A 16,314-nucleotide genomic window follows, 5' to 3' on the forward strand; every position below is an offset into this window, starting at 1 on the left:
TGCTTTCTGCTCCCACCCTGCCGCTCCTAGTTTTTGTATTTCTTCTTAAAAAAAAAAAAAAAAAAAGGCATTTTGTCTAACAAAAGACTTGTTCTGGGAAGAAGCCTCCCTTGAAGATTTTCTGTCTTTTATTTGTGTAATGGTAACAAGCCTCTGTGGAACATGCTTTCTAGACTGAAGAGAAGAGACATGCAAAGTAGGATGGGTGTTCACTTACTATGGAATTTATTTTAACAGAGGTTAAGCCCAAAATACACCATTAGATCATCTACTCTGACTTCACGTCAGTATCAAAGAGCATAGCTGTCTTACCCCTGTGTTGACCTTAACTCCTGGAAAGCTGTTGGATTTTCATCTGGAGTAACTCAACATATGACACATTTGGTCGTTTTTGCTTGTAATTTATTTTTCTGGTTGAACATTGTCATCATTAAACACTTGCACTTTATTTCTAATTTGAATTTTTAGCCCTTTTCCATTAGATTAAAAGGTACTTACTGTTTTCCCTGTTGAGGTACACTTTTTTGTTCTGTAATCACATCTTTGCTTTCATATGTGTGGTGTTATAATCACTTTATATAAATGATTGACTTTTTTTGAGTTGTGGTTGGATCTTAGAAAAACATTTCAAATTATTAAACTGAGTTTTCTTTGTAATACTTGATACCTTGATCCAGATATGACAATTGTTCTCTGTATTAACATTTCTTTCGAGAATTCTTAGATGAATATTGAAATTTTGCTATCATTTCTTTTTCTATTAAGTTTAAAGCTCTTATTTCCATGAAAATCTTTTCTCTGACGTGGCAGCAATGAACAGCCTTTGGGAAAATATTTTGTTAAGCAGTGTGTGGCCAGCTTCCAAGATAGATAAAGATTATGGAAAGGGTAGAAGCAAAATGAAAATAAAAAAGAATGGTAAAATGGGTGAGAAAGGATACAGAAAGAGAAAGGAAGAAAAATAGAGAGAAAGAGAGAGAAAGAAAACAGGTAATTGCAGAGAGAACAGGAATGAGAAATTAAAAGGAAAGGAGGGCATTTAAGAGTACTATGAGATCAAATAGACCAGCAGAGGCAAATCCAAATCTAGTATTAAGAGGTCTGAAGCTTTGTCTTCCTGTTGCTCCGCGTCTTAGATGAGAAATTGGAATATTTCCATGACTGGATATAAAAAGCACATTAGTCACTGGGAAGTGTAGGAGCCCTTCAGAGATGCAGCAAGGCACATTCCTCTACTCCATGAGGAATTGCAGGCAGAGTGGTAATCTCTTGCTGCCATCCGTTTGCTTCCTGGTTAAAAGATAAGTTTATACATTAGAATAAACCTGTCAGTCTTTTATCTTGTTCATCTAATGTTTGGTGCTTTGCATTTTTCCCCCTTTATTTTAATATGTTGAGAAACTGTTCACACATTACTGATTTTTTTATTATTATTTTTTAAATTGCTAGGAAGTTTGGTATGCTTGAAGTGGAGAATGATTAGATATAAACGCTTTAAGGCTGCTGAAGAAAATCTTAATGAAGCTACTGACTTAGTAAAGCATGTTGTTGACAGCTTTTCTCATAAATAGGAAAAAGAGATGAGTCACTGTGTTTCAAGCTGGACAATCACTTCTTTCAAGCCATGCTTTCCTTCTACAATATTTGCTGTAACATCTTACGTCCATGAGGAACAACAATTCTATCATGGTGCTGTGAAGAGGGCTCACCATTCATAGATTATAAGTTATATTAATAAAGTAGTAACTAGGATAATATATATATGTATTTAAAATGCTTTGCTATCTTATAGTGGTCTTCATGCAAAACTCAGGAGTTGCCGTATTGTAGTCATTATTGAATGGTCAGCATTGTAGTGTTGAGAGCTTTCAAAAGTTTCTTTACCTATACAAATCTTTGAAAATCTTATCTTTCTCACAACTCTCTTCTCTGAGAGCTAATTCTTGTAAAAAGTGAGCTGCTGTAAAAGGAATAGGATAGGAACACCATGAAATGCATGATTGTTATAGTGTTTATGAAATGTCCCAAACTGGGAACAGGACATCATTCAAAGTAAAGTGTTATGCTTAGAAATCTTCTAGTTCATGAGGAAGAATCACAGAGAATCTATGACAATGTTATTCTGAATTTCTTTTACTCTATTTCAGGCGGAGATAGCCCAGCTTCAGGAGCAATTAGCTCTCAAAGATGCAGAAATTGAACGCTTACAAAGTCAACTATCTAGGACCTCATCACATAGCGAAGTTGCAGAAAGAGGTAAGAGGAGGGGAATTGTACTGATTTTTTTTTCTACTGGGATTATATTTATAATTTGAAACAGTCATTTTTGTTCAGTAGGAATATATTTTTTGTGTCTACCTTCAAAATTTCATTGAAAAAACTTTATAGTTGATGTTTTTTAAGAGGAAAAAAAGTGACAATAGTAGCTAAATATAATGTTTCAGTGATACAGCATTCTCAAATATATTTGTTAATTCACAGCTTTCATTTGTTCAGGATTGTAATGCAGATTTGTTTTAAATCTGTATGCTTGATACACATCAATAGCAGCTAAATCAGTTCATTTACACTTTGGTCCCAACTAGTCATGCCACAGTTCTCTGAACTACCGACTCCCTAGAGCCTCTGTCAATTGCTGGGCCGAGAGCATTATGATACTAGTGACCTTCTTCTACAATATTGACTCTTAGTACAGGAACATTTGTGTATAGTTTACCACAGTTTATCAGACAGCTGCACTAACTTTTTTTGTGTATGTTAGCTAATGCTTACAAATAGAGCCTTTGCTAAAAGGTGACTTAGGTAACTTGTGCTACCTCTTTATTAGGGCTTACCAAGAGTCTCCTTACAGGAATTAATGCAGACACCTCTTTTCTTGAAGAGGACAGTCTGTATTTTTGACTGTTGTTGATTCTGAAGAAGTGACAGTCCTTTCCAGTAAAGCCTTAACATGTACTTAGTGCTAATTTAACTCATTTGCAGAGCTTGTGCATGTAAAGTGCTGCATGTCTAACTAGAAAATTAGTTTCTCTAACAGCAGTGTTTTGTACACAAACTATCCTACTAATAGGATTTTGTATTTTCTAAAAGATTCTCAAATAATTTATGGTATTTAAGGTACAGATAGCTGATTACCAGCAAGTAGAGTGCTCAGCAACTTCCAACTTCTAGTGATGTTTCTGGTCCCGTTCACGCTGAAGATGGGTAAAACTCTCTTTGATTCCAGTGGGAGAAGAATCAAACCTTGTACAGAGATTCTTTAAGCTAACTTTAAGGAAACCACTTAGACTATATTTGAATGGAAACAGTATGCAGCAGTAATAATGCTTCCGAAAAAAATTACTGATTCATCAAATTTTTAGGTGGTCTTCTCAAATAAAGTAGAAAAGTAATGTCAATGTACTTTCTAGTATGCTAGAATGCATATTCTAATTAAAATGCAAACTTTATCTAATCTGTGCTTTTTCTGTATACTTTATTTGACTCTCACCATTTACCACCGTAGAGGAAGTTTATAGGAGAAGGCTAAAAGAAAAACGTAAGCCTTGCAATTCACTTTTGGCTTTATTTCACTGTTCCTTTCACACAAATTATAACTCAAATGCATTCTGCAGCAGTAATTCAATGTTTGTTTAGATTTGGCTGTCTAATTGTAATATACATAAGACATTGCTTTCATTGCTTGCAGCAAGCAGACGGTTACTTGCCCTCTTTGGTAAGATTTCACTTCAGAAAATAAATCAGAGGTTCACAAAACAGATAGTTGGACTTCAAATGGACATTGTCAAGGTTAACAGAGCCAAAACTTAACCTTTACCTCTTTTTATTTGTACATATGTAAAACCCATACAATATCTGGAAAGATGCCTTTAATTGCAAGCCTCCTTCCTTGGCGGGAAGGATTTGGGTCTGAAAAAAAATCTGTTTCTATATGTGTTGTTGTTGTAAGTATTCTAAGTAAAGTTTGCTTTGTGTGCTTAAAAATACCTCGACACCAGTTCTCTTTGAAGTCTAATATTTTTGAACAGAAATCATTAGGACTGTGATTTCTAATGGCTTTTTAATTTTTTTCCAATTGCTTGCCCACTGTCTGCTGGCTTTAGTTTTTGATTTGGCTGTGTCCGTGCATGTCTTGAATTACTAAGTGTTCTCTTTTGCAAGAGGAACGTTTGCAAAGTACATTTACATGTCTTAAAATGTAATCATTACAAGGTGTACATTTTTCAGAATCACTACCAGAAAACAATAATTACAGTTCTTGTAAATAGTAGAGAAATTGTATTATATATTCAACATTTAGTTATAAAACATTTTAAATGCTCTTTTACAGTATTGATTCTCTTTCTTCTCTCTCACTTCATGCCTGCACATCTGTTTTTCATAGTCCTTTGTGAAACAAATGGGTCTGGTCTAATGTCAATGCATGAATTCCTTAAGTGGCAGCTTCAGCAGATAAACTATTTCAGATTCTATCTCCATCATCTAGGTTTGATTTAGTGCGAGTTGGTACTAGAGGACTTGTTACGAATATAATGTAGAGAAAAAAATGAAAGATTCGGTTCAGTAAAGATAGGATGACGTAATTAACAACCTCATATGTTTCAGAAAGTGTGTTTTAGAGGTGGTTTTGACTATAACATTTTTTAATAACCTCTGAATCTATATTGTAACACCATCTTGTGTGAGGCAATTGTGTATTAGCTCTTGATGCAGATTTTAACTCAGTTATTCATACTGAGCTGTTTTAAGAAAAAAGTATTTTACAAATTTTCCTCATTATAGAATATCAAAATAGTTATTGTTATTTTTCATTTTCAAGACTCGAGAATATCCTTGAACTAATTCTCATAAGCTGGAGAATATTTTTCCCAGATGGAATAAAATTAATTTTCAATCATGCTTAAATTTATTTCCATAAATGTATAACAGCAAACACGCTCTCATCTTTTGCAAAATAAGCTTCACTGTTTCTTTTATTTTTATTCCTTGAATTTTGGAATATGAAATAGCATTGTGTAGCCTTTTATAAACAAAACCAGCTTGTTTGTGTTGTGTGATGCTTTTAATAGTTAGCTGTTGAAAAGCTTTAAATTAAATGTAGTTTAATATGCCATGTCACTGACATGGTTTTGGTAATTTATAAGAACATGGAGAGTGTATTACAAAATAGATATCATTTCCACTAAATATAGCAAGTGTATTTTTCTCATAACATTTTGAAAACATTTTTAGATCAAGAAGTTCAACGGTTGAAGATAGGAATGGAATCATTATTGGCTGCAAATGAAGAAAAGGTGAGAAAACATCCTTCTTTCTACATAATAAAAATGAAATGTTGGTTTTGAATCTGTGTAATGATCTGAATTACCCACTTTCCAAAAGCATGATATTGCCCTGATTTTTGGATCAATCCCATGAGACTGTGACAGAATGTTGTTTTTTATAAAATAGGAGTTGTGTCTGACCTTGCTAACCTGTAGCAGAACTCATTAGGTACGTTAAATTCCAGAGGGGAGCATGTGTTGATTTTACCCTGCTGGACAGCTGAACACCACCACAATCACACTCTCAATCCCCCTCCTCAAAGGAAGGGGGGAGAAAATACTATGGAAAGGGCTCAAGGGTTGAGATAAGGACAGGGAGATCACTCAACAATTATCGTCATGGGGAAAAAAGACACAGCATAGGGAGATGCATGTAATCCATTTTTTATTACCTGTTATTAACAAGCTAGAGCAGTGAGAAACTAAAATTAAACTCAGGACACCTTCCCCCACGCAGACGTTCTCTTCCACCTCTCCTTGAGCAGGAAACAGGGAATTGGGGCTGCGGTCAGCCCATGATACTTTGTCTCTGCCGCTCCTGTACAGTCACTCTCTGCCGTTGCTCCATGTGGGGTCTCTCCCATGGGATGCCGTCTTTCCCGAACTGAGCCTGCAGGGGCTTCCCACAGGCAGCAGTTCTTCAGGAACTGCCCCAACATGGCTCCGTACCACGGGGTCCATCCATCCCCCAGGAGCAAACTGCTCCAGCACGGGTCCCCCATGGTCGGCAGCTCCCCCCAGACCCCCTGCTCCTGCGTGGGCTCCTCTCCAGGGGCTGCAGCTCCGGCCCGGGGCCTGCTCCTGCGGGGGCTCTCCATGGGCCGCAGCCTCCTCCAGGCCACATCCACCTGCTCCACTAGGGGCTCCTCCATGGGCTGCAGTGTGGAGATGTGCTCCATGTGGGACCCATGGGCTGCAGGGGGACAGCCTGCTCCACCGGGGGCCTCTCCACAGGCTGCAGGGGAACTGCTGCTGCGTGCCTGGAGCACCTCCTGCCCTCCTGCTGCACTGACCTTGGTGTCTTCAGGGCTGCTTCTCCCTCCTCTCTCCCAGCTGCTGTTGCACAGCAGTTTTCTGTTTTTGACCCTTTGTCAAATCTGCTCTCACAGAGGTGCCACCAACGTCACTCATGGCTTGGTTCTGGCCAGCGGTGGGTCCCTTTTGGAGCCAGAAGGAGCTGTCTCTGATCTGACATGGGGCAGCTGCAGGGCTCTGCTCACAGAGGCCACCCCTGCAGCCCCCAACGACCAAACCCTTGCCACATACACCCAATACAGAACAGAAAGCCAAGGCTGTAATGAGCAGAATCTCCAGTTTTCTGCTATTAGAAAGCGCTAGGATTTGCTCGTCTTAGGCAGTTCTTTATCTTCCAAGCTTGATCTAAAGTATACATAGGTATACCTAGTTTAGATTGTGATAGAAAAATAAAGTAAAAAATGCCTTTGATTCAGACTAAAATCTTCTAAGAATAGGGATCAGGTTTTAAAGAGACAAGGGCTAAAAAGCCAAAAGGGTGTGTGTGGGGAGTAATAAAGGAGAGGGAGAGTGAAATTAGATACATTTAAATTGTAAATATGTTTGTTGTTATTGCTGTTTTTTGACTCTCATCACCTCTGCTGCTTGTCTGTCAATTGAACAATTCAAGTGCAAAGCCTTCAGATGTCATTGACTTATTACATAAAGTGTTCCTTATTTTTAGAAGTTTTATTCCTGTTTAATTCTTGAAGAAATTGTAGTTCTTGTTTTATGATAATAAACAGGCAACAAGATTTTCTTTTTTGGAGACATATTTACATATGATCACTTACACAGTAATATGCATTCCTAAAAACTTCCTTCAGTAAGTGGGGTATCTGGACAGAGCAATGTTAATTCTAGGGAAAATTAATGAAACTCATAATGATCTCTAGTTCTTAAACACTCAAAAAGGTAAAATGTACATCTGGAAAATAAAAGATGTGGCAACATCTCTTTCCAAAATTGTTCCAAGGCTGCATAAGTTTTTTGAATTTGAAGGGAACAAAATACTGTTGGTTATGTCCTAATATCTGGGTATACTGACAGGGAAAGGAGGGTCATTTCCTTGGAAACTAGTGGTCAGATGGTTGACCCACAGGTTCATAAATGTTCAATATAGAGCCATTACCTTCAATAATCTTGCAAAATAAAATATTCTGCTTTTGTGAGACCCCACCTGGAGTCCTACGTTCAGCTCTGTGGCTCGCAGCTCAAGAAAGACATGGAGCTGTTGGAGCGAGTCCAGAGGAGGGCCACAAGGATACTCAGAGGGCTGGGCTGGAGCTCTTCTCCTGTGAAGAAAGGCCAAGAAAGCTGGGGTTATTCAGAAAATCCCAGTCCATCTTTCAGTTTCCAGGCCAAAATCACAGAAATGAATGTGTCATAATAGCGTAGGTTAAAAATCTAGGATTTATAATATGATTTCATTTACTGCTTTTCACAGGACCGCCGAATAGAGGAGTTAACACTATTGCTAAGCCAGTACAGAAGGGTCAAGGAGATAATGATTGCAGCTCACGGTAAAATGTCATGTGAATAATTTCCCAGTATCAGATCATTTAAAAACTGCATGCACTACAACTACTATTTGTTGGCTGTTGAATTTACGTGTATAATACTATATAGTTCATTATACATATATTTGTATCATGCTGGGGTGCTGAAAGAGTAGAAAGAACCACAATATTCCTTGAGCAGGCTTGTAAGCTTGTATGTTTTTGACTGTAGCTGGTGGAGATTTCGTTCTTTCGTTTTTGGTTCTTATGCTACAGTCAGTTTAAAAAAAAAAAAAAAGATCAAGTCTGTCTGAGGATTTACTTATTTAGTTACAACATTAGTATTCAGAGAGACTTCTGTGACTGAATCTCATGTTCAGCTCCCTAAGTCTTACCCTAAAATGCTTAAAATGCTTTCTACATCAGTTAATAGTAAATTCCTCTGTAGAGCCTAATTTTGGTGCTATATTCTGTTATAGATGGTGTCATGGTGTCATTAAGGATTCTGATTGATAAGGATGAATGATGAGATTACTGCTCTAGCTGTACAGCTATGTGAACTCATCAGTCAGGTCTGAAGTCCTGCTGTTCTACCTCATTATGTGCCAAGGCAATCCAAAGCCAGCACTGCTTTCCTTAAAATGCTCTACTATATATTGCAATAGGGCAGGAGCTTTGGTTGCAGAACTCATACATCCATGTAGCAATGGCTTGGTGGACAGCTGGTGCCATGGTGTTATTAGAAACTTCATGCAGCGCTGTCACTCCTCACTGATGGGACCCTTGTAAGTCTCTTCCCTAGTGCAGGCCCATGTCTTAAGTACTTCATGGCCAAAGCTCCATCCCTGCTGCTGGTTGTCATCCCCTCAGTTGCACACGGGCTGTAGAGAACAGATGAAAAGGAATTAGAGCAGAAAGCGTGAAAAGGACTGAGCAAACAGCAGGAAGTTTCCAGCAGTTTTATTAAATTGCACTAAATCCCTTTCTAGAACCTGTTATGCAAAATTAAAATGACAGCTTAATTAATCACCTCCTGCATATGAATTAAAGCATACAGATAGGTATTAAGTTTGTGTGGTATTTTATTTCTATGACAAGTTTTTACAGTGTAAAGTGAAACTTGGAGACCTTAGCGGATGGTGAACCTTAAATAATTAATTAGATCATACATTCAGATTTCATACACCACAGCCCAATTCAGGAATGGCAGTAATGATCAGCACCAGCCAGCCACCGAGAGTTAAAGGAAGCAGTGTTTTCCTTTGTCATGCTTTTTATACTGCATTTATCACAAGGAATCTAATCTCCTCTTACTGTTAGGAGGACCTTTTTTCTTCTTTGTCTCTGACATATTGCTGAAAGAGATGCAATGAATATAGTAAGTTCTGTTGCCCTATTCCCTCCTTTAAGAAAAATCCTCACAGCTGACTAGGCAAGTTCTGGTTTGGAGAGAATGACTAGAAATCCACGGTTGCTTTGGTGAATTGAATATTATATATATAAACCACATGCTGGTTGTACAGATTAGGGTGCACTATACCCTTGTGGGATATGTTTTTTGGAGGAAGCTTGTGTGCATAAGCAAGGAGCAAGCCATGATGGTCTGGATTATTGAATTGGTACTGCTGAGAGTATGATGGAGTTAGTGTATGCTAGTGTAGACATTCCGTACAGTATTAACTAAAATACTAGTGATGCTCAGCATATTAAAACAAAAACCTAAAACCTGTGTGAGAACTGGAGCGTATACTCGGATCCTTCATAAACGAGGTACGTGCTGTGATGCCTACATTTTCTTCATAGCCCCAGTGAGCTTGTTACCTTATCTGTGTTTTTGTGGGAGTTTAATGGTTAGATTACCAATAAATATTTCTCCTTTAAATATATATATATAATGTTTATTTATTATTTATAGAGGCAGGTTTCAAAGGTTCCCTTTGAAGTGTAATCCCTGCTTATAAGTTGTTTTATTAGAGTCAATGGGTTGAAATCTTCGGTCTCATATAACAGTTTTTAAATAATTACTTCACTGAAACACAGTACATTGTAAGTGTCACTTATTTCTGCTAAAGGGAAGCAGTAAGTTACATTGACAGTAGAGTAATGACTTTTTGTGATAGGTAGCATGTACACTAAAAATATATGTATGTTTTGGATTAAAGTAGTACATCAGCTTGAAATAGTTACTGTTATTTGAATAAAATGTAGAGGAACTATCATGAGCCACTACAGGTAGCTCTTTTGGTTTTTGTAATTTGTGCTGAGGGGCTGCCTACCAGGAACCATAGCTTGTGATGTTATCAGCACTAAGTTTCACTTCATATCCTGAAGGGCCAGTGGTCAGTATCAAGTTTTTTTGACAGTCTTTTTAGCTCAACAGCATGATAACCAAGTTCATGTCAAATGACTTTTTAAAAGGTCTCTCTTCGCAACAGTGAGAAGGCTTAAACATAAGATTTGATGCTTTTCCATAACTGTCTAGAGCTATTGTACCTCCATCACTTAAATTGGGAATTATCAAAGTACATAAAGATCAGTCTAGATTTCTCCATCATGGCATATCTGCTCTTCCACGTCCTGTATGTAATTCCGTGCATGAGAGATCTCCAGAAAATTTCTCATCCAAAATACTCTGGAAGTTTGCTGAGCACTAAATATTCAGACCCTGATTTAGTATTTCAGCTTTGACAATTCAACAATAAAAATCTTCTTCAATAGTGAATTTGGAATATTTCAGTATTTATTTCAGTCTGGGATATCCAGAAAACCATGGAGTATGTTTACATGTTCATCCTCAAACTGAGCATGGGGCACTGCATTATGATACCTTCAATGTCTAACATACATCCTATAAAGTGATAAACTGTGAGAAGGAAAATGGTACCAACTTGAACTTCCCTTACAACACCAAATTGTGAATTAGAGTGGTTCAGAAGCTGTCTCATAAGCAGCTCAGCTACTCAGAACAGAGCACAGCAGATGACTAAATTTGTCGTCAAATATAAATCAGCTCACTTATAAGTCAGAGCCCTAAGGAGGGCTGGGGAGTGGGAAAGGCTGCCAAAATAGATGCATCAGATGAAGACTGAAGTGGAATATAGAGACTGAAGTATTTAGATTGCCTGCATATGGTCCTAAATGTTATTTTTTGACTTGTTTCTCTCCCTTTCTACTTCTAATCTTTAATGCTTGCAGGCTCTTCAGACAGAATTGTCTCTGGTGGCAATGAAGAGGAACTTGAGGCAACTTTAAGGAAATGGAATCTTTTGAACAATCCTCAAGGAGATCTATTTAAATCAGAGGTATGTAGTAAAGATGTTTTAGAAGCACATTCTGCTGTAAATATGAATTGTTTGTCTTGGTTTCTCTGTAGTAGAAAAGATAATGTAGACAAGGGTTTTTGCCCTGGCTGAATTTTTGTGCCTATTGCTATGGGCACTACAGATTCAGATTCAGACACTAGTGTTACAGGCTTGAAACTTCTATTTTACATAGGCCTCTTCAGGAGAATTGCCACCAGCTACGTTATCTCCAGTGCCACACAAAGCTACAGAAATCAGGCAAGACTTGTGTTTCTCACTTTTTGTTGGGATTGTCCTAAGTCTACATTATTTAAGTGTTGGTATCTAGTCTTGCCTGTTCTTAACTACCCAAAAGTTCTTGCAAAGCTGTGAAAGAAGCGTTTGCCATGTAAATTTATAATGCGTAGTTGTATGGCGTTTAGACTACAAGAATGAATTAGTAATTTTATATATCAGAAGATATATGTATTATAGTACTTAATATATTTTATTCTGATTTGAAGTGGAACCATTCCAGTATCTTCAACTAATCTAACCTCTCCACAAGAAGAAACTTTGGAAATCCTAAATAGGTAAGAAATGGTAACAGTAGGTAAGAAATGGTAACAGTAACTGAAATATACAACATATAGCTAGATGTTTTTTGACAATTCTGCCTTTCTCCTTCCATTTTTAAAATCTTTTAAAAAGCCCTTAATATTGCACAGTGTTTGCAGAGAGTTACTGAAGTCTACTTTTGTTGTTAAGAGTATCTAAAAAAGTCATTTATATATATAAGGTTTAAAACTGGATATTGGACCTCGTTGCCTTTCTTTGTTGATCAGCATGGCCATGTTCCTGTTTCTGACTTCATCTACATCAGTACTATGTTTTAACCCAGGACTTTGAATTTTAAGCTAAAAAAAAAATAAATCTCCTAGTTCTGAATTACCTGTTATTTGAAGATACTATGTGATATATGATAGCTGTCATATGATACCATTGTGACATACACAAGCATGTTATGTTGCATTTACTGTTGCCTTTTTTGCCTATTATTAAGGGTTCCACAGAAAAAAAAATCAAGTAGTTTAGAAGATTTGCAGAGTGAATCCCTCGAAAAGGTTGGTTTATTTGTACTCAAAATTTCTGGTGTTAAATATCTAGAATAAAAGATAAAGGTCAAGTATAAATACTGTTTGTTTCATGTATAGTAAACCTAACCACCACTAATGTATGTGGAAAAAAAAGCCCTAATGATATAATAGTTCAGGTTCATCTTTTGGCCCCAGTGCTAATCTTAGAATAAACAAATGATTTGACACATCCTCAAATTCAGCTTTTCAACTACAAGAAAAAAAATATTTAAGAGAAGTACAGCAAATAATGAGAAGCCATTTTGTTGAACTGCAGTATAATTTTGTTTATAGATAAGTGTTTTAAAAATATTTTTGATTTCCAATCTGCTAAAATATTAAGACAACATACCTGAAAGTATTGGGACTGGGCATGCATTTTCACGTAGGATTCCTTTGAGTGTTTGCACGTAAATATGATTGTCACTCCCTAACTTTGACTTCTGATATAAATGGCACTCTTGAAGATGGTAGTGATGCTGCCTTAGTTAAACAGCAGGAGCACTGTTGTTAACTCCAAGGCTTCGTTCCATTCCAGAATAAAGACTTTCCAATTTACCAAGTCTCATTATGCTATGGTCCAGAGGTTTTATTTGTCATTATGTACGCTGAAGTTTTTTTCTGCATGTGTACTTGTAACTTATAGGACTATTACTGACACTTTCTATGCCAAAACTAGGCTTAATACTAGATTACATGACCAAATAAAATGTTTGAAATTTATGTTGCACTTACTTGATTGTGGTAACACACATGACAGATCATTTGACAGCTAACATTTCATTCTGTGTGTAATTTATGAAGGTCTGTTTTCTTTTCATAACTTTTAAATTATTTTCTTGTCTTAATCTTAAAAAATCGATTTGTCTCTATGATACGATAAGGCTCTATCTACACATTTAGGCTGCAAATCTGCTGTATCTACCAAATCAGAGTCCATATAGAAAAAATGAAGAACGTGACAGAACTTCAGTCAGTGAGACCCCAGTTCAGTAAGCCATTTTAATTGTATGCCCTAATTTAGGCATGAGATTTCTTAGTGAAATAAATGAGACCTGACCTCCCTATATTTACAAGTGCTAAACAAGAATTAGTCACAACTTAACCAAAACTAAGCCCCAGAAAACTTGTTTTGCTGACACAGCACAAGACTTTGCTCCTTATCACTGAGTCCAGTGGAACCTGTGCTGCTGGAGTTGTTCTTTGCACAAAACTGAAATTCCAATTACATCAAGCAATCATAAAAATGAAATAAAACATACTGGTGCTAGCCATGCTGATATTTTTCACAGCTCTTCTTCATGGTTTCAGGCAGATCCATACAGTACTGCATATGTTCTCTTTTAATGTCAGACATTTTCATACCGTTTTAAGTGTTATGTGGCTGCCAAGGGACCACCCAGAAGCCTAAAAATAGCAAAATGCCTTTGATCACAACAGAACCTAAACTGGGCACAAATTCAGTGAAGTGGTTTGAACAAACACATTTAAAGGTTAAATACTTTATTCAAATGAAGAGATAACAGACCTTGTAATATGTTGTCAATGCATTAAGTAGCATCACTATAGTAATCACACTATAATTGATGTATGTACGTTAATACTAACATGTCTGTTGCTTTTTTCCATAAAACTTTGAAATTATTCTCCCTGCAACTCCATAGTATGTAGACGGAAAACCAGTACAGCCTGTTGTAGAACAAGAGGTATATTAACTGTAAAATCTTCTAACATTTATCTGCTGTGATGTGCTGTGATGGTATGGCTGTGTTTTCGTTTTGTATTTATCTTCCCTTTTAAAATGTTTGCAAAGTTCAGGTACTTGACAAACTTTGGGAACAAGTGTAGGGGTAAGGATTTTTTTTTTTTTTTTTTTTTATCAACAAGCTGTTTGGGTGTGTAATGTTAGAAGTCAGTTTCAGAAAATACAGTGCTCATATTTGATTAAAGTAATAAATAGTTTCTCTACTCATGTAATGTTAGGTGCTAGCGGGGCTAGTGCTGCCAAAACAGAAGCAGGGGTGGGACACACAGTACCTAAATTCAGGAATCTGGTCCATGATTATAGAATCACAAAGATCCCTCTTGGCCTTGAAATAAAAATGGAATAAACCAGTGGTTATCTAATTAAATATTTCATGTATCATCCTGTCACAGACAAAGTTTGATCTAAGTATTTCAAAACAATTTTGTTTAAATGGGGTTACTAATTAGGAGAATACTGTATGTTTCTGTGCACTAAATACATTTTGCGTATTTCCAGCACATTGTTTTCCTACCTTACTTCCTTTCTGATACTGTCATCTGTCAGTATGAGCTTACTTCAAAATACACATTGAATGTGCACCACTCCCACAATGTCAGTAGGAGTTACAGGTTCACTGCTTTTCCGGAAAAGCCTCTCCATTCTTGTAATTTTGACAGTTGTGATATATATATTTTTTTGTCCAGTCATGGCTCCTTCATCTTTTCATCTGGAGTCAGTATTGATGAAGTCTCAGTGCAAACTTTCCAAAACTGTAGCAAAGTGCATCTGTGAAATGTATACTTTGGCTGCAGAGAATCGTTAGGCCCCAAACTGTCAGATCTGTATGCAAGTTCTAAACTACCTTTGTACAAGGAGCAGGATTCCAAATTAGTTGGTAACTGTAAAATTGAATGCACAGAAGATGAAGGGATTCTCTATTTTAAGCATAGCCTACATAGTAGTCCCCTTTCAATACAATATACTGCATGCTGGCTTTGAGGACCACCTCTTGTGACCTCTGTTGCTTGAGGAAGGTCCTCCCAATGTAAGTAATCTCGCTGATGCCACTGACACTGTGTATATGTACCATAGCTACAGGCAAGCATACTTTAGGCTATTTTAGTCTGATGTGGACAGAAATTGTATAGAATATGTCAGCTCTAAAATACAGGTCAGTCCATGCCTTTTAACCAGCATGCATCCAAGTTATACATTGTGCTTAGGTACAATAGAATTGGTATTTACTATATGTTTTGCAGTTTGCGTTTAACTTGTTTTTTCAACCTAGCATTTGTAATCTTAGTTATCCAGAGAGGTCTTAATTCTTACAGAAGTTACATTTCTGTAGCCTAACTTCATTTTTGATTCTTTGAATGTGATTAATGGTGGTGAGCAAATATGAGCGGCCAAATTTGAGTTATACAAATACTTTTGGCTTAAAGTTAATTGAGATACAACTGTTAGGCAAAAACATAGACACTTTGGTGAATTATGAAGGAAAAATTTGGCAGGGCAAAGAATGGGCTAAGAAATGACTAAATTCATTTCTGGCACTGTCAAAAGTGGGCCTTGGAAGGCATGAATTATTATATATGGTGCCAGGGTCCCAGAGGAAAGGGAGATGGCTAGAAAAAAATCATGACAAACCAGGTAATATTCAATATATATATATATATATATATATATATATATATATATATATATATATATATAAAAAATGGTTTAATATAATACATGGTATAGCTGAAGGGGAAGGAGATGATGAGGGAAGAGAAGGTTGGGTCTTAGCTAGAAAATCATGGCAGCTGATTATTAGATTTAAATTGATATATTGAATATTAGATTTAAATTGAAATGTCTGTAAAAAGGAACATGACAAACTTCAAAATACTTTCTCTAAATTTATAAATGACTACTGTGTACTAGATTGTAAATGCAATGAGTGATTTGCCTTTTTCTCTTTCCTCTTTAAAAAAAATGCAGACTAAGCCACTTGTGAAAGGCAGCAAATACCAAACATTGCCAGGAAAACTTCCTCGACCCTCACAGAATGGAGACCAGGGAACATATAACACGTCAAATTCACCAGACACGTGTGGCATGAACGACAGTGAGGACAACAGCATCCTGGGCCTGAGTATGTGTCCCTGCCTCTCTGAGAGGCGGCGTAGGGGTTATGTAAGAGGCAAACAAGAAAACTAAAAATGGGGAAATACCATGTTATATAACCTGTTGTGTTACAATCACATAAGATGTTCAGGTGGCTCACTGAAGGAAAGTTCTGCTTTTTTAACAATATATCAAAAATATTCT

General features: G+C 36.8%; 1 protein-coding gene across 21 annotated transcripts in view; it reads left to right on the top strand.

Annotated features, from left to right (window-relative positions):
- Positions 1–16,314, top strand: part of PPFIBP2 (PPFIA binding protein 2) — a 111,355-nt gene that overhangs the window by 82,461 nt on the left and 12,580 nt on the right. For 11 of the 21 annotated variants that reach the window (XM_040559882.1, XM_040559885.1, XM_040559896.1 and 8 more), the window contains 10 exons: positions 2,148–2,256; positions 3,506–3,538; positions 5,233–5,294; positions 7,786–7,873; positions 11,033–11,139; positions 11,333–11,397; positions 11,643–11,711; positions 12,182–12,242; positions 13,919–13,960; positions 15,985–16,138. In XM_040559882.1, the coding sequence (XP_040415816.1) occupies positions 2,148–2,256; positions 3,506–3,538; positions 5,233–5,294; positions 7,786–7,873; positions 11,033–11,139; positions 11,333–11,397; positions 11,643–11,711; positions 12,182–12,242; positions 13,919–13,960; positions 15,985–16,138 (790 nt within the window). The remainder of the gene's footprint in view (positions 1–2,147; positions 2,257–3,505; positions 3,539–5,232; positions 5,295–7,785; positions 7,874–11,032; positions 11,140–11,332; positions 11,398–11,642; positions 11,712–12,181; positions 12,243–13,918; positions 13,961–15,984; positions 16,139–16,314) is intronic. The other 10 variants (XM_040559887.1, XM_040559888.1, XM_040559900.1 and 7 more) reach the window with 5 other exon arrangements.

This window comes from Cygnus olor, chromosome 5 (genome assembly GCF_009769625.2).
Source record: "Cygnus olor isolate bCygOlo1 chromosome 5, bCygOlo1.pri.v2, whole genome shotgun sequence".
Classification (NCBI taxonomy): domain Eukaryota; kingdom Metazoa; phylum Chordata; class Aves; order Anseriformes; family Anatidae; genus Cygnus; species Cygnus olor.